The sequence below is a fragment of the Colobus angolensis genome, unplaced genomic scaffold (assembly GCF_000951035.1).
Source record: "Colobus angolensis palliatus isolate OR3802 unplaced genomic scaffold, Cang.pa_1.0 Scaffold125, whole genome shotgun sequence".
Lineage (NCBI taxonomy): Eukaryota > Metazoa > Chordata > Mammalia > Primates > Cercopithecidae > Colobus > Colobus angolensis.
The window spans coordinates 3,720,001-3,747,139 of NW_012113697.1; the positions used below are offsets into that span (position 1 = coordinate 3,720,001).

The window sequence follows — 27,139 nt, forward strand, 5'->3', positions numbered from 1 at the left end:
CAGGAGTTCAAGGTTGGGTTGAGCTAGGATGATGCCACTGCACCACTCCAGCCTGGGCCACAGAGCAAGACCCTGACTTTAAAAAAAAAAAAAAAAGATAAGAAAATCAAATCATTTAACTGAGAGCTAGCCGGTTCATCGAGATGGTCAATAAAATTGATAAACCTCTAGCTGGACTAATTGGGAAGAAAAAAAGAAGACATAAATTACCGGTATCAGAAACAAGTGGCAGGGAGGGAGGGACAGGGAAGACAGAAGTAACACACTACAGACTCTACCAATATTAAAATCATAAAAAAGAAATATTATGAATAATTTTATTCCAATAAATTTGATAATTCAGATGAAAGGGATAAAGTTCTTCAAAGAAACAAATGCCAAAGATCACTCGACAAGAAATACGTAACTTGAACAGAACTCTTATCTCTGAAAGAAATTGGATATTCAGTCAAAAATATTCTCACAAAGAAAATGCCAAGTTCAAGTGGCTTCACTGGTAAATTCCATCAAATATTTACAAAAAAAAATACCAATTCTATATAAATTCTCCCAGAAAATTCAGGAAGAGGAACTATTTCCCAACTCATTCTATAAGGCTAGCATTACACTGATACAAGTCAGACAAAAATAAGAAAACTATACATCAATGTCTCTCACAGATATAAAAATTTTAAATGAATTTTAGCAAATTAGCTAAATGTTAGTAATTTAGCAAATTGAGTCCAATGACAGATAAAAAAGACAGTACGTCATAACCAACTGAATTTCTCCCAGAAATAAAAGCTATGCTTAATATCAGAAATCAATCCATATAACTTACCATTATTAAAACAACCAACAAACCATACGTCTCAAAAACATCTCAAGGATCTGGAAAAAGAATCTGACAAAAATCTAACATCCATTCCTGACAAAATCTCTCAGCATACTATGAGTAAAAGGAGACTTCTTTAACTTGATTTTAAAAAAAATTATGAAAACCCCACAGCTAATATCATATTTAATGATGAAAACATGAATGCTTTCCCTCTAGGATCAGAAAAAAAAACAAGGATGTCTACTCTTACCGTATCTATTCAACAGCATAGTGAAGGTTCTAGCCAGTGCAATAAGGCAAGACAAAAATTAAATAAAGGAACTAACTGGGGAAGAAAGAAGTAACTCTCTATTCACAGACAAAATGATGATCTATGTAGTAAATCTGAAGGGAGCTAAAAAAGCAACTGGAATTTGAGTTTCGCAAGGTTGCTGCACACAAGATCAATATAAAAAAATCAAATGATATTTGTGCATATTAGTCACAAGAGAAAATTAAATTAAGAATATATATTACAGCATTAAAATATTATACACTTAAGTGCAACTGTAGTAAAAAGATGAAAGACATACAGTAAAAACTATAAAATATTGCTGAGAAAAATTAAAGAAGATGTAAAATAATAAAGTGAGATGCCACAGCAAAGGGTCAATAGACTTAATATTGTTAAGATATCAATGCTTCCCCAGTAGACCTACAAATTTAGCAAAATCCCAATCAAAAATCCCAGCAGGCTGTTTTTTTTGGCTGGTTTTTTTCAGGTCTTTTTTGGTAGAAATCGACAAGAAGATTCTAAAATCCACATGAAACAGAAAGGATATGAAAGAGCCGAAACAACTTTTCAAAGAACAAAGTTAAAGGACCAACACTCTCAAATCTGAAGACTTTCTATAAAGCTGGAGTAGTCAAAGGCCATGTGAGATTAGTGCAAAGACAGACAAACAACAGATCAATAGAACAGAGCAGACAGTCCAGAAATAGACCCACATCTATATGGACAACTGATATCTGATAAAGGTGCAAAGAATATCCACATGCAAAAGAAAACATCACTATATAACTCTTGATATATATAAAAACTAACTGCAAATGGGTAAGTATAAATGTGATACCTAAAACTATAAAACTGCTAGGAGAAAACATAAGAAATAATCTTAAGTGAGCTTGAGTTAGACAAGAGCTCTTACATACAACATAAAAAGTACAATACATAAATTTAAAAATTGGCCCATATCAAAAATTTTAATGGCCCACATTAAAAACTTTTGCTCTCCAAAAACACTGTTAAGAACATATATATATATATATAAAGATAAGCACAGACAGGAGGCACTATCTGCAAATCATAGGTCTGACAACAAACTTGTATTCAAAATATATTTTTAAAAACCTCCCAAAACTGAATAACAAAAAAACCCAATTTAAATAAAAATGTACAACAGATTTTAACAGGATCTTCATCAAAGAAGATATACAGTTGGTAAATAAGCACATGAAAAGACATTCAACACTGTTAGTCATCAGAAACATGCAAATTAAAAATACAAAGAGATTACACCATACATTTACTAGAATGGCTAAAGATTAACACGACAGATCATACTAAGTGCCGGAGAAGACATGGAAGAAACAGAACTCTCAAAAACTACTGATGGAAGCATAAAATGGTACAACTACCTTAGAAAAAAGTTTGTCCATTTTTTAAAAAGTTAAACATACACCTGCAATATGATCCAGCCATTCCACCCCCACGTAATTACCCCAGGAAAATAAAAGCTTATGTCTATACAAACAATTGTACATAAATGCTCAAAGCAACTTTATTTGTAATAGACAAAAACTGAAAACAATCCAAAAGGCCATCAACAGGTAAATGAGTAACAAACTAATATGTCTGCATAATGGAACATTACATATAGTACTTGGCAATAAAAAGAAATAAACTACTGATAAATGCAAGATAATTATACTGAGTGAAAGACGACAAACTGAAAAAGAGAAGTACATACTGTAAGATCCCATTTATATAAAAATCTAGAAAATACAAATTAATCTATAATGGCATAAAGCAGGTCAGTGGTTATCTGAGGATGGGGATAGCAAAGAGGTGGCAGGCATTACCTACGTGGTATAAGGAAACTTGTGAGTGATGGGTATATTCATTACCTTGATTTCGGTGATAATTCTACAGGCGTGTATGTTTGTTCAAACATATCAAACTGTACACTTTATATATGGGAAGTTTATCAGATGTCAATTTTACCTCCATAAGCTGCATTTAAAACTTGCAAGGAGAAAGAAGAGGGAAAGGAGAAGAGGGGTGGAAGTAAGGATAAAAAAGGAGGAGATAACTCGCTTCAGCCAGCATCACTGCCTTCTATAATCTGATGAACTTCGACATTTAGAAGTTACTCAAGAACAGTACTTTCTGCACTAGTTTTATTGCCCAACCTCAAAAGATGTTTTAAGAGTTTACTTGCTATGAAATTCTCAAATTTTATGTATTAGAAAAATTTTTAAGTGATACTAGGTTTCAGCACTGTTAAGATAAATGCTAGGTCTTTTTTGTAAAATATAGGCTAGAAGTTACTTCCATTATTCAATTAATATCAAGCTCTTTTTTCCACCTACCTACAAAGCCTGAAAATGACTCTTAGGAACCCGTGCAATTGAGTGACCTAGTAACTTATCTAAACCAAATCCAAGCTGTACTTCGGACTTTTTTTTTGAGTTTGGTTCCATCCTAGAAAGAACTATGCATGGTTGAAGACAACGGCAACACAGAAGCTACCAACTTCGGTATTAAGTGCTATTCACTGCTCTGAATAAGTGACGGAACTTTCAGAAGCTCAGTATTACCCAACAGCAAGATTAATCTCTAAACAATGGAACTATCATTTGATCCAGCAATCCTACTACTGGGTATCTACCCAGAGAAAAATAAATCATTGTATCAAAAAGATATCTGCACTGGTATGCTTATTGCAGCACTATGTACAATAGCAAAGTCATGCAATCAACCTAAATGTCCACATTTTTAAAAATCTGACATGCATACACAATAGAATACTGACAGCCATTAAAAAAAGAATGAAATCAGGTTTTTTTTTTTTCTTTTTTTTTTTCGTGGCAACATGGATACACTGGAGGCCATTTTTAGTGAAACAACCTAGAAACTGAAAGACAAATACCACATGTTCTCGCTTATAAGCGGGAGCTAAATCATGTGCACACATGGACAGAATACGGAACTGGAGACCTTGGAGACACAGAAGGGAGGGAGGAGTTGAAAAGGGTGGATGATGAAAAATTACTTGATGGGTACAATTTACATTGTTTGCGTGATGGATACACTAAAAACCCAAGCTGTACCACTGCTCAATATATCCATATAAAAAAACTGCACTTGTATCCCTTACATTTAAATAGCATTTAAATTACAATAAATAAAGTTGCTGCAAGAATGGGAAAAGGAATATCTCATAAGCTTCTTGATGGATGGCTGACTGAACCAAACCAAGAGCTGAAGTCCAGTGGTTGTATAAATTAGGCAAAATGAAATCCCTGGAGGGTGTCTCACAGTAACAGGAATTGAAAGCACTGTCTCTCTCACAGTGCTAGTAAGGTAAGGTAAAAAGTCCTGACTACATACATTCATTTCTACTATTTCCTTTCATGAACTCAGATTTTTTTTGTCTGTTACTGGAACTGAAGGTCATGTCACCAAAAAAGATGCATATAACTCATTAACTGCAAAAGAAAAACGTTTCTTTAAACTCTTATTAAATTTCTTACATATATATATGTGTGTGTATATATATATATATATGTATACACACACACACATACTATTATTTTTTTTTTTGAGATGGAGCCTCGCTCTGTTGCCCAGACTGGAGTGCAGTGGCAAGATCTTGGCTCACTGCAACCTCCACCACCCAGGTTCAAGTGATTCTTCTGCCTCAGCCTCTCGAGTAGCTGGGACTACAGGCATGCACCACCACGCCTGGCTAATTTTTTGTATTTTTTAGTAGAGACGGGGTTTCACAGTGTTACCCAGGATGGTCTCGATCTCCTGACCTTGTGATCCGCCCGTCTCGGCCTCCCAAAGTGCTGGGATTACAGGCTTGAGCCACCGCGCCCGGCCAATTTTTGTATTTTTAATAGAGACAGGGTGTCACCATATTGGCCAGGCTGGTCTCGAACTCCTGACCTCAGGTGATCCGCCCGTCTCGGCCTCCCAAAGTGCTGGGATTACAGGCTTGAGCCACCGCGCCCGGCCAATTTTTGTATTTTTAATAGAGACGGGGTGTCACCATATTGGCCAGGCTGGTCTCGAGCTCCTGACTTCGTGATCCGCCGACCTTGGCCTCCCAAAGTGCTGGGATTACAGGCTTGAGCCACCGTGCCTGGCCATTTTAATATTTTTAACCTTTGTAACTTGGGGATATACACTTCTACTATTCACTCTTTAAACGTGAATAATAAAAGTAACACTTTTCTTGTAAAACCACACTTTTATTGTAAAACTATTGAAAAACTATATTCTTATTGTAAAACATACTATTGTAAAAGTTGTTACTTTCTGCTTTCTTAAAACTTAGTCTTTTATTATTCAGAAAGTACCTATTACAGATTGCATTCTAATTTGGGGGGAAAGTTCATGTTTCATCTACTTAGGCATTCTGGGTCTTTGTGCAGCTTAACTGTGTAGTTTCCTAAGCCTTCACCTTATTACGCATCTTATCATATCAAAAATCTTATTTAAAAAGCATATACATCTATATCTATATCTATATATCTATCTTCATCTCTGGACCACTTGTAATAAAATAGAAGGAACAGAGATTTCTGTCTCTGGAATCCCATCTCTGCCACTTGTTGGCTGTGTAACTTTTGTCAAATACACTAGATTTCATTTTCCTATCTGAAAAAAGGGGATAATACCACCAAATCCCGAAGACTATTGGGAAGAAAATATATGTGAAAACTACAAAGCATTCAACAGATGTTAGTGCTTACAGCTGCATATGTCAACTCCCTTCAACCCTTCTGAGACATAAAACCAAATGTGACTCAGCTATCCATGATAACAAAACCATTAGAATATTGCTCAGACACTACTCCAAGCTTCTGTGCTTTGTTTCCACACCTTTGTCAATCACGAATACGACTTACTCGGCTTTCTTTTCATATAGTCAGACTCCCACACTATCTAGCCCGAGGCTAGGTATGTAAATGGTACTTGAATGATTACATAAATGAACAAGTGAAATAAACTGGTATATTCCAGCACTATGGAGGTGATTTAGGGTTCAGGTAGAGCTGGGAAAGTCTATAGTGAAAATGAATACAGCACTGAAAAAACTAACCACAGAATCTAGTTAGGAGAGAATATCTAATTCAGTCCCTAATTAATTATTGTTCCGCATATGGTGGGATGATTCAATGATTGTGAAGAAATGTTCACAGTTTGGGAACAAAGGGAGGAGGAGATGGCAAGATTCCTGTGCAACACGAAGAAAGTTCCAAACATTTAGAATAACATTACATAATATTTAGGTCCAAGTTATAGTCATGCACATGAATACATGACTGTATACTGATGTAATGGAATCTGATGTGAAATGATGGAAGAAAATTAATAAATTCAGTATATCTGGTCATAAAAATGAATATTCTCATCATTAAACAGTAAAAAGACAGGAATAGAAAGAAGCTACATGAGTCTAGAACTAACAATTAGTGATTCAACAAAGAAATGGGACTCTCTCATGAAGCAGAATGTGTTGTTACTAGTTACCTAGTAAGAGTACAGAAAAACAAAAATTTCAGAATTAGGTTTAGAATTAACTAACCTCTAACATCTTTTCCAATTGTTAAGATTTCATATATTTCTATTCAGTACTACATTCAGCCCTGTTTCAAAAATATATAATAATTTTAAAGCCAATAACAATACAAACCCCAAGGATACACTCTATAATCCCATCCCAAAAAGAAGAGAGTAGGAGGGTTTTTCTTACCACTTTATAACAACCCAGCTATTCATACTAACATTTGCAAAATGAGAAAGGTACTTTTTTAAAACAGTATTTGAAATGCTTAGCAGTTCATTTCAAGTCCTACTAAGTATCACAAATTTTTGATGGCAGTCTAGGACACCATAACGTATTGCTTCATTTACAGCTCTAGTTCTACACCTAGCCCAAACTCACTTCCACATTTTAGGCAGCTGGATGACTGGAAATGAGTAAGTGGATTGAGAGCTGGAGGCAGAAATGATAACCCAAGCTGGGACACAAAATAACCAGAGGAAACAGGGCTATGAAACCAAGAAATTAGAGCTTTAGTTTCTATACAAAAATCTGGATGAGAGAACTAGAAAAAAATAATTTACATTGTAATGGTTCATTTCCATGTCTGATGGGTACACTTCAGGATTATGGGCAGGGACACATAAGTGTTTATATTAAATGCAGATAGACACTTGATGACAGATGAGTAAAAGGTAAAATAAAAAGTTGGGTGGAGGGGGCACTGCTCAAGGCCCAGTGAAAATCAAAAACTGTAGCAAAAGCGCTGATATTTAGAAGTCAGCTGATTTTTCAGGTTCTTAAAGAACATAAAATATTTGTATGAGATTTACAAATGACAGCCACAAATACTAAAATACACACACACACACACACACACACACACACGTATGTGTGATTCACCCCTTACCCACCACCCCAAAAACAGTCAGAAGTTAATATGTACATTATCATGGTTACATACTAAGATACTGAGATATTAACTTATTACTAATGTATGGCATTTAAGAACAGAATCAAATCCTGCCATCTTCATTTGTCCCAATTAGATTGGGACTAATAATGAATATTAGTCAGCTAAAACCCAGTTTATTCCTACCTCTCTGAAGAGTGCACCATAAAACTGAACAATGTATGGGCAATCACTACTCCGCATTACTACATCCAAATCCATAAGAAGTTGTTTTTGTTCTTTTTCATCCACTGTTGACCGAATTCTCTGGAAAAGAATGACAAAAGATGTCAAAAAAACAAAATACTTTTGTCAAAAAAACGGTAATTTTTAGTCTCATGGTAGAGGTTTTTCTCTACTATGAGACTAAAAATTACCAAGCAAACTTCACGAACACCAGATATGAAAATTATCATCTTTTCTTACACTTCACAAGAATTACTTTTATCACAGAAAGTATGACACACAGCACTCAGAAATCCTTTAAAGGAGACAGGGCAATTTAACCATGTGCATTTACTAACAATGTTGGGAGTTATGCAACGAACTTCTTAGGCACTAAAAATTAGCCCCCATATGCAAATATAAAGAAAATGACAATGAGTTGTAACCGCTTCATATGAATAATTATAGGTAGCTTTATACATACTTTTAATCACCATTTCAAAATTGTATGGAATCTAGGCATTCAATGCAAGAACATCCCTCTTCACTCACTAGCATCCCCATACCACAGTGTCCTCATTCATAAAGATGGGAAATAGTCCAGAACCGGATAAAGTGAATACTAGTATAGGAGTAGTGCACAGACAAGAATCCAGGTCTCTAAAATCCTAGACTGGGACTCTGTCCTTTAACTGCACTTTCTATACATTAAAAACAAAAAGTTCTACCTGACCCTCCAACCCATGAGTCAGCATGCAGGGCAGCATAAACCTGTGGAAGAAAACCTAAAAATGAGGAAACAAAGGGCCCTTTTTTCTATTCTTAAGCTGATAAAGCACTCCTCCATCTACTGCAGACCAGGGATATATTCCTAACCAAGTGGCACAACAATTTCTTTGCACATCTCTAAGAGACTGCCAGAAAACATTAAGTACCCCACCTCCCACCTCTTATTCAGGAACAGTATAGAATATAGAGGTGTTGGGAGGGACAGTTCCCACTGCAATGGAGAGACAGGAAAGAATCATGTTCAGAAATTATAAAAAATTAATAATAAAATTATAGCTTAACATCAAAGCATGCAAACAACTTCTGTTCTCATAAAAAAGTTCACAATGTCACACCACGCCACTGTGTACAATACATAGTGTGTACTTACAAGGCAAGTTAGTATCAAAAAATACACAAGGTGGCATTTTGTCTTCCAAAGACTTCAAGGTATCTGTCAATGTTCTTGAAAGGGATGAAGGCAGTCAATTAAATTCCTGAGCCCATTTTACAGAAAAGCCAGAGGCACAAAGAGATACAAAAGATGTATTTCATGTGACATGAGAATAAGCAGTTGTTTAAGGAACAGAAGTAGGTTCTCTCAGTTTCATTTTTGAGGAATTCCATATATTCCAAACAAATTTAATTTTGCTACTTAAAATTTACAGCTTGCTAGCTACGGTATTTCATAAGCAAATAAAATTTATTAACTGTCATCTATGTTATATACACAGATTTATCTACAACTTTTATATTAAATATCAATACTCAGATAAACAAGGACTAAAGTAAGAATGAAAAATAGAAACAAAATAATACCAGTTCTATTAATGTTAAGGAAAGTTTCCCTTCTCATTTTGATTATTTTCATAGTTTATGGATTATTAATCTTACTTTTAAATCTACTTCAGCACGTTTGCTCAGAAAGGATATTTTTTAAAAGTCAAAATAGATGTGATCTGTATTTGTACAAAGCATGATGTAATAATTTTTGTAAATATTTTACCTTTATACCTGTTTTTTAAAAAATAACTCTAAAAGTGTAGCTATGAAAATGCTAATTCGAGAAATTATTTATAAAAGAATCTTAATTATCCTATATATCTAAATTTAAAATAGACGAAGAGTTGTTAATTAGAGACAAGTAGGGAAGAAAAATCAAATAACCTTTTGATTGGGGAAGATTTCTACCTAATTCTCACTATAAAAGGTGTTAACAAATGTATTTTTTTCTATTTTTACTAGTATGAATATATTGGCAAATGGAAATACACTAATACACACAAACTACTATTTTAAAAGGTATCTCCTTTACTAGTTTATTTTTTGTTTTGCAAAACTGGTTGTGTGGTATGCTAAATATACATTTGTACAAATATTCATATTTCAATTAGAAAGCATATTACAGTCAAAACCTCAATAGTTATCATCAAGAACTGACTTTAGGGAGCGAGCCAGTGTCCAAAAACCCTACTGTAACTACAGAAAGGATATATGGATTACATGATGTAAAGGCCTAACTGAAGTTCCAACATCTTACTGATACCTAATACTGAGACAATCTCTGACAGAACTGTTATTAACCAGAATGTAGAGAGTTCCCAGCACAGCTCTAACCTTTGAGATCGCTGGCAGGAAAACCTATTCAACTGTAAGTATTCTTTCATGTCACTTCTAGTACAAAACAGAACACAGAGCAGCTGAATGGCCTACTAGTATAACATGAAGTTGATTGTGCTTTTCAATAGATCAGCACCACTCCACACTCTCTGAACATTTTGTCTAAGTATCTGGCAGTGGGTAGAAAAGTAGCTGCTGGTATTGCATCTGAATTGTTTGGAATTGAGCAAGTACAGTTAACTCTAATTAGTTATACTAATGTTTTAGGGTTGAACTGTAACATTTATCATATGTGAGCAATTAATAAACTATTTTAAAAGGCCTAACGGACCCCAAAAGGGGATTAACTACAAACACATGCCTCTAATAGCAGTAACTTCAAATTAGTGATTTTAATAACTCAATAAATAATTCAAGCAGAAGACATAATGAAAATCAACGATTCAAATCACAGCATACTTAGAGACTGAAGCTACTACCAAGAAAGTTTTTCTAACGGACCGTCAAAACAGTATCTACGGGAAAGACTTCCACACTTGAATCAAATGAGTCCAGGATCTTCTAACATTAAAGGAGCATAACTACCTAAAAACTGAACACATCAGTAAGAACAAACTTCTCTTCCCTTTACAAAGCTGTCCCTAAGAGCACAGAAAAATGGAAGTACAAAGGTGACACCAACTATATGACTTGAAATTCTCATAATCACAATGTTCAGAAGCAACAACCATTGATTAAAAAACCTTGAGTAACAGGAAAATTTCATTTTTTATATAAATTTAAAAGTTAGATAAGGCTGTTTACTTGAGCTCAGCACACCTTTTTTCCCTGCCAGTAAAAAGTAGAATGAAAACTACAGGAAACCATAAAATACTTAAGAAAATCAACTCAAGAACATGAAGTTTTTTATATTATTTTCAAAATCATTCTTTTTCATTATGGGGTTACTGAGCTCTTTTACTGAACACAACTTTACTAACTTAGCTTCAGTTATTAACTGCCCCCAGGACAAATTAAATTGTGTTTCTTGAAAAAAAATCCACATCTCTTTCCCAACAATAAAAAGTATTTTCAGATTATTTCAAGTTTTACTTTATTTGGAATGTAACATAAAGAAAACATTGAAAATCAAAACAAAAATTACTACTCTACATATATAAGTAGTTTTCTATAGTAAAGAAATTTATAAATTTGAAGTTAATTTTTTTAATTGGTGTCCAAATCTGTATTCAAGGCTGAGTATAAGCCCAGTAAAGCAGGTAAATACCAGTAAAAACAGCAGGTAGATACACATCAGAAATGCCAACATCAACTCCAATTGAGAATCACTTAGAGACACAGGGAAAAAAGATTACATTCCCAGTTCTCTGGCTTTAAGACTATTAACATTATGCATGGTTCTTGTCTAATTAAAAAAAAAATTCCAAAGAACATAATTTTTCTAAAACTGCCAGTCCAACTCATGCCACTGGTTGGATCAGCCACAAATTTAGTTGCTGGGAGTTCTGTATGGATTAGGCTGCAGTAATAGAAAGTTAACAAGTCCCATAGGACAAGCTAAAAATTTTCAGTTACAAATGATCCCCTTGCCCTCTACTCCACCTCATCACAAAACACAGCAACATCCACTTGGTGAACAGTCCCAATCATACAGGCATGTCCCAAATTCCAAGTTGTTGAAAGGTTGCTTTCCTTCTTTTGGTGCAACATGGCACCTAGAAGTCACTGGTATATTTAAATGTTGACAGCTTATATCATCTATTGATCAAAATCTTGAACAATACTTAGCCTCATATGGAATGCCTCCATTTTTAACAATTTGAATTTAAAGTATAAATAACCTTTTACTGATACTGAAGAACTATGTAAATGTGGTGCTGTTCCAGGTGTCCTCTAACTTTATACTGAGATCTCCAGGGAAGCTCTCTCTTCACACTGACACATTCTCCAGCCTTGTATCCAAACCCTACCAAATCCATCTCTCACATACTATTTGTTGGTGCTCACCAGGGATGAATGACTAGCAATAAAACTAACATCGGTAAGTATGAAAAACTTTAAAGCAGACTATGACACATTGTTATAACGAAAAGGGACTAGAGGAACTAATAAAACTAAACTCACTTAAGGACTGGAGTGGAAGAGCAAAGAAAAAGAAGCAAACAAGATGATGGAGAGAAACAGGCAGTAGATACTGTCAAGGAAAACTAATTGATTCCTTCTTACTCAGATATTATGCCTCAATCCCATCATAATGGTGACTTTTTGTTTGTTTGTTTCCCTTCATTTTCTAAATTTGTTTTCATGGGTGGGAAGAGACTGGGAGAAGGGATAGTGGGAAAGAGCACGATGATGAAGTGATCGCTATTAAGGAGTAACGTTAGGAAGACTCAAATGTGGCAAAGGAAGGCAGGCTGACAACGCAATGGCTAAGGGTGGAGTTGCAGACGAGGCAAAATAAAGGCTCATGTTGTAGGTCCTAAGAAGCAGGTCACCAAGTAGCATTGTGCCTAGATGCTTAATAAATACCTGGCTGATTCTGATAGTGGTCCTTGCCAGTCACCCTGATTCAGAGTTAACCCTTACATCTCCACGTTAGGGTGCTCAAAGATATCTCAGTTACTAGAGAGGTCAGGCACATACACCTTATCCCAAAGCACCAGGGCCTGCCTTGAAATGACCCATTCTGTGACTGCCTGTGTCCTGATGTGACAACTACCGATTCTTCCAGATCAACCCAGTTTTTCTTCCTGCCAAGTCAAGCTATAGAAAGAAAGCTGTTAGACAGAAAACAAATGCTATCTCTTGAACAATGTGTGTGAAGAGGCACTCTGGGTTACCTGATCCCATTCCTACATGGAGAAAGGGAAAATAGGTCATTATATACTCAAAAGACTCAAGAGTAAAAAAGGATTGGATGACAAGTCATATATGCACTTCATTAAAACAGAAGTTCCACAGAGGACATGACAGGTGTCAGTTCCTAGGATCTGAACATTCTAGGCAAAAAGGATATGAGTCATCAGCAAACATGTAAGGAATCAAGAACTGAGGAGCCCAGAAAACGACTTTAGAAAGCAGTGGTGCCACAGACACTTGAAAACAGCGACATAATCAAATAAACTTACAAAATGGCTACCAATTCTACCTGATGCTATTTTTGTTTTGTTTTGAAACGGAGACAATGCATGGAGGAATGAGCTGTGAGGGGCATAAGAAATGAGAAAATTGATGTGGAAAGGAATGACCATCAGTCCTGGCAGATCTCTAAACTCTAACATGACAAATTCTTGTCAGGTGTTTGTATGGCTCAGCTGAGGGTCCCAGAGGGCAGGATAAAAAGACAGTAAGAGCAGAGTAGGAGACAGATCTCCCTGCTGCACAGGTACACCTGTAGCTGCTTAGAGAAGTTAGGAATGCGTAGAGTATTCCAAAGTAAAAGACAGGTGAGTTCCTGAATCAGAAATTAGGACTCAGACACAACAAAACTCAACAAGGTGATGAATTCAATCATTACAAGAAAACAATATAGGGCTTTAGAGATTATTCTAGGGATCAATTAAAACAAATCGACACAAAATAAAATAATGCAAGCTACTAGTAATTTGGCCATTAGCAAGGCAAAGCATCATTTTCAATTCACCACCCACCAAAATCAGAATACCAGAAGGTATTTACTCTTCAGCAATCTATGTGGAATCTGCTATAACTAGGTTAGCTAAAGCCCATACTTCAGTGCAGGGGGCTTGTTCCCCTACAAAAGCACCTACTGTCATCTAAGGTTACCAAAAGAATCTCTATTCCAGGCCGGGCACAGGGGGCTCACGCCTGTAATCCCAGCACTTTGGGAGGCCAAGGCGGGCAGATCAGGAGGTCAGGAGATCGAGACCATCCTGGCTAACACGGTGAAACTCTGTCTCTACTAAAAATACAAAAAAGTTAGCCAGGTGTGGCAGTGTGTGCCTGTAGTCCCAGCTGCTGGGAAGAATGAGGGAGGAGAACGGCATGAACCCGGGAGGCGGAGCTTGCAGTAAGCCAAGATTGCACCACTGCACTCCAGCCTGGGTGACAGAGCAAGACTCTGTCTCAAAAAAAAAAAAAAAGAAAAAAAAGAATCTGTATTCCTTATGTCAAGTAATTGCTAGTTGTTGTCCTGTCGAATTATATGATGGTTAAAACCACCACAGCCAAGACAAGAAGCAAATCGAAAGCTCCCTATGACAGTTGTCTACCTTTTGTACCAGGCAGACATCAGTAAGTATTTTATCCCCCATGCAGAAATCCTAGAACTAGTACATGAGCAAACACAGCACATGGGACCTCCTCTCCACAGAAAATGAAGAGTGATATAGCAAAGGTTCAGCATTAAAAATCAAAAGAAGAAAAGAACAAAGATTATCTTAATACAGCTGTAATAATATTTTGAAAATGCATCCAGTTTCTGTGATCTACAAACACCAATACTGCTTTGCCATAAACATATCCTTCAATTGTTCCTTAAGTAATCCTTGTTAAAGATCTCTCTTAAGGTTACTGTCTATAAATAAAATGTGAAGGGGAGTCCACTGCTAGTCAATGATTGACATCAGATCAACCAAAGTCAGTGATGTAGAGGATAGGAGAGCAAGGATCACACTCCTACAGTGTCCCTACTATTCTGATCCCTACAAATCTGCTGCTTTCCCAGCAAAAATGTCCAGAATTCCATCGTAATACAAAGTTGGAAAATCCTAGACACCAAAACTGGAAAATCCTAGAAACCATAGCAGCACATCAATATCCTATCACCTTCCTCCGGGCTGCAGAAAATCTTGGGTATTCTTATTTTCCTTATTTGTGGTACGAGTTCCTCCTTATCAGCCAGAGTCTTCTAAATAGATCACACACGAAAATGGCCATGATATCTCACAAAGCCATCATTAATAAGGTCAAAGCAGATGGCAACATTAACCAAAACAAACAGTAAAAGAAGCAAGCAAGATATCTGGAATGCTGATCACAGATGTAAATCTTGCTTTCCTGTGAAAAAATAAGTGTCTGTTAAGTCAACTGTTTCCAATTATGAAAGCACGTATGGTTTTACTAAGGGCAGAAGAAACATTGCTAATTCTTAATTGCAAAATCACTCAAATCTTTTAAAATCAATTTAATAAACTCTCAGTTGTATCTCAGCCTCATTAATTAATTAATAGTAATACCCCATTCTTCTCACTGGGGATACTGAGATCCACTTAATTCCTTTTACCTTACCTTCTGCTATGTATTATCAGAGCACCTGAGAGATAAGTTCCAAAAGTACGTGTTATATTACATTATGGGAAGAGCTGCCCTGAGGACCAAGTTAATGGAACAAGTTTGACATGCCTTGGTAAGAGTGGTATCATTTTCTTCCTAACTACGTCATCCACATTTAAAGAAACGATGTCAATCTTAGCACTGAAATTGTTAAGGGTCTAAAGACCATAAATGACAGATCATCACTTCAGTACTTATGACAATAAAGTGAGGTAACAGTAGAAATCTGATATATTCAACAAATTTCAGAGGCATGATCATAAGATGACAAAGAATGATAGAAAATATGCAGGAAATGTATCAAATACCGGTTCAAATGACACCCATGCAGAGTGAGGTATGGTAATACAGGTTGTTGGCTGGGCGTGGTGGTTCTCGCCTGTAATCCCCAGCACTTTGGGAGGCTGAGGCCGGCAGATCACCTGAGGTCAGGAGTTTGAGATCAGCCTAGCCAACATGGCGAAACCCCACCTCTACTAATAATACAAAAATTGGCCGGGTGTGGTGGCACATGCCTTTAGTCCCAGCTACTTGGGAGGCTGAGGCAGGAGAATCGCTTGAACACGGGAGGCGGAGGTTGCAGTGAGCCAAGATTGTACCACTGTACTCCAGCCTGGGCGACGGAGTGAAACTGTGTCTCAAAAACAAAACAAAACAAACAAACAAAAAAACAGGTTTTTCTCCAGATAACTATATAAGCTGAGATTTAGTCCAATGTCAAAATTCATTCAGGTTAACCAAGTAATGGCAGAAGGTTTCAGAAACCAGATCTCTAGAATGTTCAAAAACACATAATGATTGACTAAAATTCACCTAGAGCAACCATTTCCAAACTGTCTTAATTGTACCCCTATTAATTCCTCGGAGCTGGTGCCCCAAGGGCTTCCAATATGACTGTAGATAGAGTCTCTACTTCCCACCCTCACATCACCCCAAACAGTACTGATTTATTTCTTGGGTTGCACATACAATTCTGTTAGTTCAACAAACTCACAGTCTGAAAAGCACTAACTTGGAGTGACAGCAAAACAAACACATGTATACTGGGAATAAGCAACCTGAGTTCAAAATCAAGGCTGCGAAGAGGACAGCCCTGCCACATCTCTTGAATGTGCCTCCTCCTGGAAATGCTCTGCTTACACTTTTCATATGACCACCACAGCTTTTAAGCAATATTAGGAAGTATAAAAGAATACAGCTCAGTCAATCACAGATGCCTTAGTTAAGTCACACGATCTGACCAAACAACAGCATATTAGACTACAGTCTCAATTCTAAACAAAAGAGCCATGGCATCTGCATCCCACAGGTGATGTGAATAATCAAATATGATCACTGCGGCCCTTTGGAAGTAAATAAAATGGCCTAACAAAGCACTCTATGCCATCAAAAAGGAACTTTTCCAATTGAAGGCCATCCCAGTATCATTCTAGCGCTTTCAGAACATGCAAGATCAGTGTTTAAACACGAAAATGAACCTCCTCAAATCATTATTCATCATCATAATCCCCACTGAAATCATTTGGTAATGGAACTTTTGACAGAAGTGGCATGGTCTCTCCAGTGGCAGAAAAACAAGCCGAGCCATACTTTTCTGATACCTGACTTCCCACACTCGCCATATTATCTACACCAGGGAGGCCTACCCAACCAGCAAATTAAAGTTCCATTCTGCTCAGGGAACAGCTGAGCTGTGGGCTGCTGATACTGTCAGCACAGGGCTCTCATCCTTACTATTAAGCATCAGGATTAGGCTGGGTCTCAATTCCAGGTCAAGGACACTAAAGTCAAAATCCAAATACCAAGGAGAGGCAGGATTGCAGGAATCAAAATCAGGTTAACAGGCCAGGATCAGCAAGACTCACATCAATGAAACAGTAGAGTTGAAAGGGTAGAGTTGAGGTTCAAAAGAACAAGACAAGTTAAAGTTAGGCAGACCTCCAACAGAAAGAAAACACTTGAAACTCTTGCATACCAGGTCATACTGCTAACTCAGTCTGGCCTATGCACCTACCCTCAAACAACAGATCTGTTTTTCTTGATTAACCCAGGTAATTTCTCAAGCAGAAGACTGAAAAGTCATCATAATCATCCACAATGACAAATTTAACATGACACATTCTTATTCCCACCTACCTGCTCAATATTCAGTTCTTCAATGAGATGACAGCTTTATTGCAGTATTAACCCTTCACACAACAATTCAAATTCCATTGCCTGCCATCATCTTTAGTGACAGGAACTTCAGTCCTTATATTCCCTCTCATTTTCATTCTTACTTTTCCACATTCCTTTGGGTTTTCACACATATTCTACAAACATGAAAAGGCCATGCATACCTTCAAGAAGTCAATCTGGACATGAGTCTGCTAGAAAACAGCAGGGAGGCTGGTATTCCAGGCATGCAGGATTTTTTACACTGCAGGCAGAGTCAGGTGGAGAACAACCTGTCAGGTATTGGAGGCCTACAATCATTCTTCCTTCTGTCAGCCATCAGAGCTTGTAAGCCCATGGTCTAAGCTGTGACATTTCATTTACTCTTTCTCTTTTCTCCTGTGTCCCTAGATTTTCTGTGGGATCCTGATTCTATCAGTGATGCTAGGTGTTTCTCCCAGATCTGAATTTCTCTAACCCTAGCTCAGAAACCTAATCCTAATTGCCTCTTCAAACATTTGGTCTGAACTCTGGCCTTTACCCCGCTACACTTAACCCTGCCAGGAGCAAGCATCTACTTTATGTAGAGGACAGTGACTATTCATGTATAATGTTTTCATTCAGTGGTTACCCCACCACCGTGCAAAACAGGACACTAAATAAATGTTATTTGTAAAGGATATTGATCACAGTCAGAAGTAAATCCCTGGTAAGAGTTGAAGGTTGTCCTCCTGAGCTTTAAGAAACCCCAGAGGCAACAATGGCTTTACCCTAGGCAGCCCTAAGACTAGTCACTCAGGCACAACTATACACATTACTCCCACTCACAGGAGAGCAGACCCTTTCCCCAAGCATGTGCAATTAAAACTAATGGATAAAAAATGTTCGTATTTTTTTTTCCAGAGTCACAAGAAGCCTGGAAATCAGTAGCATAAGTGACCATTTAGGTGAAGATGAAGCCAGAACTGATCTTTTAGATCCTAATGCAGGAACTCACTGATAGCTTAGGAGATTGTCCTCAAACCAAAGATCAAAAACATGTTTTAAGTATAACTCTTACAATGTTACCTCACTAAATCTCATTATATCATAACTGATTTTTAGATTAAGTCTTTGGGGTAATTATTTCTGGTTACTAAGAAGTCACCTTTTTCAAATACTTCTTACATATAGCAAAATAAATTTGGGGGAGGACTTCCTCAAAACCAAAAATGAGGAATAATACAAAGAAAAAAATCAAGCTAATATCACAGTTCACTTTTCTACAGATATTGCAAGTAAATCTTAAGGATCATTTCCAGTTTAACATCTAATAAAGCAATCCTTCTTTATTCTCAAAGTGCATATTAAGATGTTAGCACAGTTACTTCAAGTGTGTTTCTCATTTCACCAACAGCAATGGAAAGCTCTCAGCTGTGTAAACCACTGTCTCATGGTTCCTTCAACTGTAAAGTCTCAGATCAAACTCCTCCTTTATCATACACTGATTCTGTATATTTGTGCCTGTCAATCCAGTCAATGTACCTAAGTGAGGAATGAATGAACTCTCTCAAGTGTGATGAAAGACTATTCTTCTTTGAAGAAACCAACAATAAATACATTCTTTAATTCAGAGATGGCATACATCAGTCATCAACTGGTATCAAATTTTAATGCATATTAATGCAAAAACACTTATTCTTTCAGTATTAATGAAGTCACGGAATCCAAAGGTACTCCTCATCTATATGTTAATTGATGTGTTGTATTGCCATCCTCTCCCATCCCCAACTGCTACGCGTGCTCAAGAATCTGAGATGGTAAACAGAGCTAGGTAGTACCATGTGGTGGGTATACATGTGACAGCAACCAGTTTGTAGGTCTCACGACTGCCTTGAAAGTTCTTCCTGTACAGCTGCGATTTTTAATAGCATCCCAACTGGAGCTGTCACAGCAGCCACTGATAAGGTAAAATTACAAATGATAGACAACAATTTCCTATTTTCATTCTTGAATTCCTACAAAACTTGAGTAAGCATTACACAACCCAAAATATTATCAAATTAATCAGTGAGAAAAACTTTTAAATGTCAAAATGAAGTACCTTCTTTTTACCTTTATGACCTCTTTAACAATGGCTAAAATCAATCCGTATTACTAAAACAGTTTATAATGTTCATCAACAAAGTTGAAGCACACATAACACAAACTGTAAAAAGCAGGAAATAATTTGTTTAAATTACTTTCCCTAGTACCTGAAAGAAAAGTTTACAACTTTAACTATATAGGAAACCTTTCCCTTAAGATCCAGCCAACTAAAACTGGATGTCACACACAGGTAGCACAAAAGGACAATACAACACTCATCCAGGAGTCTAAATAAAATGATTCTTTCCACTTATACTGCAGTGGCACAAGATAGGAATACGGAAATCACTTCATATTCCAAGAAAACATTTTATTTTAACACATAATGCAGAGTTCTTCACCTATGCATCTTTAGAGGTCTGTGGTTTGTATGTAAAATGTTGTGTATATATACATCTGCCTACGAAAAGTCTATAGTTCTCACTACATTTTAAAAATACAGCCAAAAACAATGTTAAGAACCCATAGAGAGAATCATAAAAATTTTCCCCACCACTAATTTAACATTACTTTCATATGACCCAGCAAAAAGAAATGCTCAACAATGAAGGATACTAAAATAGTTACAATAAGGTTTGGCTCACAATAGACTTCTACACAGAAAGCATTTTATTTTAATATAAATTCATTCTCAAATGTCAAGAAAAAACTAAGGACTCTTATCAACCACTCTGACAAACTCTTAAAATAGGACACTAATAGGAAGATGATTAGCTTGGACTATACGCAAATCCATTCTCAATTCTTGTAAACTGAAACATTTTTGTTCCCACAGGAATTTTAAGCTCAGAGAGGGTACTTTTTTTCCTTTGTTTTTGCAAGTTGTTCCCGCTGTTGCTGATTTTCCTGAACTATCTTACATACAGCAAAGATTTGTTAAACATCTAAACAAACAAAAGAATAAGTTACAATTACATGAAACCACTAGGAGTTAAGTGGAAACCACCAGTTCATTATAGGTACCAGCCTAAGCTTGCCAGGTATTGTCTATGGATCAAATTTCCTTTTCTGGCCATTTTTTTTCCTTTTAATGAACATATTAAGTGGCATGACACTCACAATAAGGACAAAATGTGACAACATCATCACAAGGTATGCATTTCAGTACAACTTTAAAACCAGGGAACAGGGCAGTACTGAGTAGAGATGAAATAAACAAACAGAAGCCGAGCCGGTCAGGACCGAGTAAGGTTGAGGTTAGTGGCAACAGCATGTGCGTGGTTTCCAGGAAACCTTCAGTAAGACTGCTGTTAGCCCTAGCCCCGCACCTTGCCCAACCCAGTGTGCTGCGTCTTCTTCCAGCTCCCGCCTGGCTCAGTGCAGCACTGCCCTGCTCCCAGGGGTGCAGCCGCCCAGCCTGAACTCACCTTGGCAGTAGAAGGGCCTGAAGTTTAAAACATGTTAATGCATCATGCCAAAAATGCAATCAACATGCACACTTCATACACTCATGTTTCCAAAGAGATAGAAAATGTGCCACCAGTAAGAAACCTCTACACAGAACACCCTCAAAGGAGTTGGAGAAACAAGTTTTTAAACACCCACATTTACCACAAGAGTAGGAACACAACAACAGTGGTATTACTGCACCATGAAATTTCACCTAATGGATTAAAGTACCAAAAATAATCATGGCATCACCTACTTTAACTGCCATTATTTGCCCACTTGGTTTGTGGACCATTTTGTTGACAGAACCATAAGCTCCTCGTCCAATTTCTCCAAGGTCTTTCAAGTCCTCTGCAGTGAAATCCCAGTGTTGTTCAGGGGAGATCTTCAGTTTTCCTGATGACTCAATGCTGTGTGTTCTCAGTCTCTCTCTGTTAAAATATTGGGAAGCAATTTTTCCACATTTTAAATAGGTTTTAACTTTTTTCTTTTAGTACTGATTAATGTGTGGGAAAAATGTTTTCTAAATTACTAAAATAGTCTGACCTCCAGGTTTTTGAAGTTTTTCGTTTGTGTCATCCTGGTTTTTTACACACTGGATTAAGAATGATCTAGTTTTAGGTAGTCAATAGACATAGCTTCAATGGGATTCATAAAAACAAATTCCCAAGAAGACTTAAACAATTCCCATTTATTAATTCTGCGGATCAGTTTTCATTTCTAAATACAAGATCTTATTCAAACTTGGATAAGGATTTATCCAAACAGCATTATCAAGTGAGAATCCCAAGAGCTGCGAACCTCACTGCAAAAAAGTTCTTATCCTATCTTACCCAACAATAGTTATTCCAGTGCCTCAATCTTCAGTTAGTACAACTATTCCCAAAGTTGGCTGTACCTTACAATCACCTGGGGGAGATTTTTAAAATCTCAACGCCCAGGTATCATCCCATAGCAATTAAATCTGAATTATCCAGGGACAGGAGTCAGAAAACAGTATTTTTAAAGACCCCCAGATGATTCCAGTAATGTTTGGGAAATAGTGCCTTAGTATACTGTCCCGTTCTTGTTAATACCATGCTGAGGTGGGAGAACAGTCAACTGAATAGCTGCTGGCTCTAAGAGGAAAACTGCCATGTGCTATTCAAAATTGAAATTTTCAGCCCTCGTTCGATAAAGCAATGGGATAAAAAATAAGTGGCTCATAGACAAAAGAGCTCACTCATTACATATTTCCATTAAATAAAAAATCATCTCCAAAATCTCAACCTGGAGATCAAAGTATTAACTTCTAACCATGCTTTATAAAAAAGTAAATCCAATGAGAAATGTAAAACCAATCTGTTTCTCTCTCTTGCTCTCTCTCTCTCACACACACACACACCAAACCCAATGTGTAGGAACAAACTATCAACCACACACACAATGAAAAAAAATCATTAAATATCAACTACATTTTTCAGTTTCATATGAAATGATTAAGATTTATTTTTAACTCCGATCCTATGAAACCAACAGGGAAAGTTTATGTGCTTGGTCATTTATTTTTCTTCTTCCAAAATTTAGGAATGTTTTCTCCAATCAGTAGAATGGTTTTCTGTAGCAACTTTTAAGGTTCCCCAAAAACTTAAAACTTTAAAGTCTACCCCCACCCTGAGAATAATCGTATGTTCTAATATTAAGGTTCAAAGTTACACTTCAAAGATTCATACACTTGGTCTAAATAACAATTTACTAAATCAGTGTTCCAAGTAACAGACTTTCAAATCATACTAGGTGATAACACCAGCTTTCATTCACTCAAGTGCTTTTCAGTTCAAAATCCTTTCACCCATATTATTTGATACTCTAGCATCCAGAGTCACAAGAAGCCTGGAAATCAGTAGCATAAGTGACCATTTAGGTGAAGATGAAGCCAGAACTGATCTTTTAGGATGGAACTCAGGTCTAGGCAAAAATAGGAAACTTTTCTTGGTAATCTTTTTCATGAAGTAGACGATTAAGCCTGAAAAAAGTTCTAACATGAAGAAGTTCCATGTATCATGATTACTGTTCCATAATCTTTGGCAAATAAATACTATCTCAATGGCATAGTTTAATTACTGGTGAAATATACAGCACCAATCTACCCCTGAGGGAAGCTGAAAAAAAGTTAATTAAGATTACTTGTAAATTGGAAGCAAAATTTTGTAAAGTGTTCGCTAATTGAAGGGCTGTGGCAGACAGGCTCCAAGAAGTCCCCATGATCCCCACCTTCTTAGTGTTCATATTTTTGTGTAGGTACTTCTCTTTGAGTGTGAGTGGGACCTGTGACTTGCCTCTAACCTAGAGAATATGGTAAAGATGATGTACTATGACTTTCATGACTACACCACTATATAATACTTATGCTAGCATTCTTGAGAACTGAAAATGGTTACAATATTATCTCTATTACTTTAAAGATCAAATTTTAGTATTTATGGAATATCTCTACTAATAGTAATAGTTTAGCTCACTGTAGCTTTTTGTATAGTTCCTGGATAAAGTCCTTTTTTTTCTTTTTGAAAATGAATAGGTTGAAAGCTAAGTGATACAGGGTATCTACTTGGGCTAATATCCAAAAATTGAATAAGGTATCAGATGCACAATTCTGTAAATATACTAAATGCAACTGAACTATACACTTTAAATGTGTGAATTGCAGAACGTGAATTATATCTCAGTAAAGCTGTTAGAAGAGGAGAATGTGATTCCTACCCAGAGTTCCAAGTTTCTCATTTACAAAGAAAAAGTGCTGTAAAAACACAGAAAAACATGCCACGGTTATGACATCACCAAGGCATGTTCATACATTCATCTTTATACTGGGCTAGCAATCTTTCCAGTAAAACTGAGTCCATTTCACAGAAATTGTTTTAACAGTTGGTACAACCACGATGGCTTCCACAGAAGGACTCTACGGATACAGCGCTGGAGTGACTAGATACAGGAACCGGACCAGAACCTTACCATTAAACTCTGCAGTCAATCAATTTCTGTCCTAAACTATGTAAGCGGCCTAGGAAAGAAAGAACATAAACAGTAGAAAACACACCCCATGAGAAGATTGGTGAAAAACAGAAACCAATGAAGATGCAAAGTTGCCCTTATTTGCTGATAAATATTTGCCTACAATTATACTCTTAAAGAAAAAAAAAAGTTCCCTGACTTTTCCTTGGGATATCACTTTCTTGAGAATGGGGACTATATTTTATCAAAAATAATTCCTAGTATAACTGGATTGTTTGTAACACAAAGGATAAGTGCGTGAGGGGATGGATACCCAATTTCCCATGATGTGATTATTAGATACTGCATGCCTGTATCAAAACATCTCACGTACTCCATAAATATATACACCTACTATGTACTCCCCAAAATAAAAATAATTCCTAAAATCCCTCATCTTTCCCTTCATAATTTTCTGTGCATTATTTTATACAGATCACCCTCACCTGCCTCCAATGAACACTTCATAGGATTCCAACCCCAAGGTTCTCATTACCAACCTGGAAAACTCAGACAACAGCCACTGTGGCAGTTAACTATCAGCTGTCACCCAACATCCATTCTCCTCTTCATCCTCCCTAACACGATCCTCATTTACTTGGGGCAGCAATGCACCCAGCTAAAAGGCTACACTTCCCAATTACTATCAACTGAACTGTGTTCCCTCTCAAAATCCACATGTTAAGGCCCTAACCCCAAATGTGACTGTACTGAAGACAGAGCCTATAAGAAGATAATGAAGGTTCAATGAAGGTTAATGAAGGGTGGGGCCCTAATCCACTGGGATTAGTGTCCTTACAACAAGAGACACCACAGAGTTCACTCTCTTCTCACATGTGCAAGAGGTCATCTGAGCTCAAAGTGAGAGGTGGCCACCTGTAAACCAAGGGAGGAAGCCTCAGGTTAAAACCTACCCTGCCAGCACCTTAATCTTGGACTCTCTAGTCTCCAGAATTGTGAGAAATAAATTATGTTTTTTAAGCCACCTAGTGTGTGGTATTTTGCAGCCTGAGCTAAGTCACCAACATTCCTTGCAGTTAGAGGTGGAAAATAGGAACACAGTACTTAAAAGGAGCTAACTCAGTTGGAAAAAAGACTCTTTTCCTTTTCCTCCAACCTCCTTGTTGTTGCCTGGAATGTAGGTAATGACTAGAGCTCCGGCCACCTTCAATGCCCTGCAGAAGTGAAATCATGTCCTGAGAATGATGGAGCAGAAAACAGCACTGACTCCAATAACAATGAAGACACTACACCAACCCTAGCCTTCCTATCTCCAGACTTTTCTATGGAAAAGGGAAATAAATTATCTGGTTTAAGCTACTATTTGTTCCTATCCTGGCTGTTGTTTAGATGCAAACAAACTTACTTTTAATACAGCCCCTAGCATTATTTTATTTCCCAATGACTCTCAAAGGAAGTAGTGCCCGGACACCTCCAGTGTCAGCAGCAGTTTGGTCATCACAATCACTGGGAAGTGCAATTAGCATTTAGTGGCTGGGGGCCGATGATGCTGTCTCCAAATTCACAGAGCAGTTCTAGACAACAGGCCAAAAGTATTTCCTTGAATAGAATCTTAAGACTATACTTTCAGGGGTCATTTCTATAGTTCATTACTGGAGAAGTATCTCTGAACCTGTAGAGCACCTAACATGTTTCCATTCTCCTGAACTCATTCCTGATGTCTGATACCCTGGTTGAAAACAATTCAGTAAAGCATCCTGCCTCAGAATGACTTTCCTATCATCCTTCATGTGTCATTCCAAGGTTTCTTCATGAGTCACTCCAAATTCTCTAGTCCATACCACAGTACCCCGCAAAAAACACATGAATAAGGCAATACAATCTGATTAAGATACACACACACAAAATACACACACACAAAATACACACACACACAAAAATCTTAACTCTGGTGTCCCTGATTTCAGAGCCTTACTATTCCACATCTAACAATTCTTGGTTCCCAGAGACTTAGCAGTTCCACATTCTAGAGAAAACACACACACATGTACCCGGAAAAACTGCCACAGATGTCACAGACATTCAAAAGAAGTGAAATATGAATGGTCCTAACTTTTTCAAAACATGCAAGATTATAGATAGAATACTTAATATAGGGCATGAATTCATATAATACAGGCCTTACTAAAAGTACAATCCAATGTACAGAAATTATATTTTGATATCAGAGATTTATCTTGTTAGATTAAAATCTGAAAACTAATTTTTTTAAGCCTGCATGTCCTTCCTGATTGTTATCTTCTGGATAGAAATAACAAATGTGTCTGTTAACTTAAATTTAATACTGAATCAAAATTATTGTATTTTAGCTGTTGTCCTTTTATTGACCCAGACTAATCTACTAGTCTGAAATTTCCGAAATCCTACAGATTAAAAAAAACCACACACACAAAGAACCGTGACATAATGTCCCAGAACATCAATCAGACTGGACACCGAGAAAAGTTGTATTTCTATACAATGTCTAATGAAGCTGCCTGGGACTTTGTATATAGGCAGGTAGCCTTGCTTTTTTTAAGAAATACAGTGGCCAGTCAAGTAGGGTTATTAGGGCAGCTCTAGCCACATCATCTACCTTCACCCCTACCCTCTATTAGATGCAGTATGTTTGCTGTGCAAATTCAGCAGCAGAACCAGAACTTGAACTTCTTTTTCCAACCAGATTACCAAATCTAAAATCCCTCCTAAAGCTACAAAGGTAGAAGATAAAAAGGAAAATGGAAAAATCAATCATAATCCAGAAAAAAACCACTGTTCACAATTTAGTACATATTACTTTGTATCTTTCTATACTATGGGAATAGTTTGCAAAAATAGCATATTATACCTACTGCTTACAGATTTCACTTAACATATTTTAACACCGTCATTAAATAATTGGTATCACTACTGGAATGGCTGTGTACCAAGCCTGCACTGATTTAGGAGTACTATCAGCCAAAAGGTGCCCACTGTACTTAGTCAACAGCACCTTTTTCCTCATGC

The 27,139-nt window shown here is 36.9% G+C and overlaps 1 protein-coding gene across 3 annotated transcripts in view; it reads right to left on the bottom strand.

Moving 5' to 3' along the window:
- MAP2K4 (mitogen-activated protein kinase kinase 4) overlaps positions 1 to 27,139 on the bottom strand; it is a 73,572-nt gene that overhangs the window by 40,429 nt on the left and 6,004 nt on the right. Inside the window, exons 2-3 of one of the 3 annotated variants that reach the window (XM_011933240.1) lie at positions 21,360 to 21,534; positions 7,733 to 7,852 (exon numbers count right to left, since the gene is read on the bottom strand). In XM_011933240.1, the coding sequence (XP_011788630.1) occupies positions 7,733 to 7,852; positions 21,360 to 21,398 (159 nt within the window). In that variant the 5' untranslated portion in view covers positions 21,399 to 21,534. Of the gene's footprint in view, positions 1 to 7,732; positions 7,853 to 21,359; positions 21,542 to 27,139 lie in introns of those variants that run through there. The other 2 variants (XM_011933242.1, XM_011933241.1) reach the window with 2 other exon arrangements.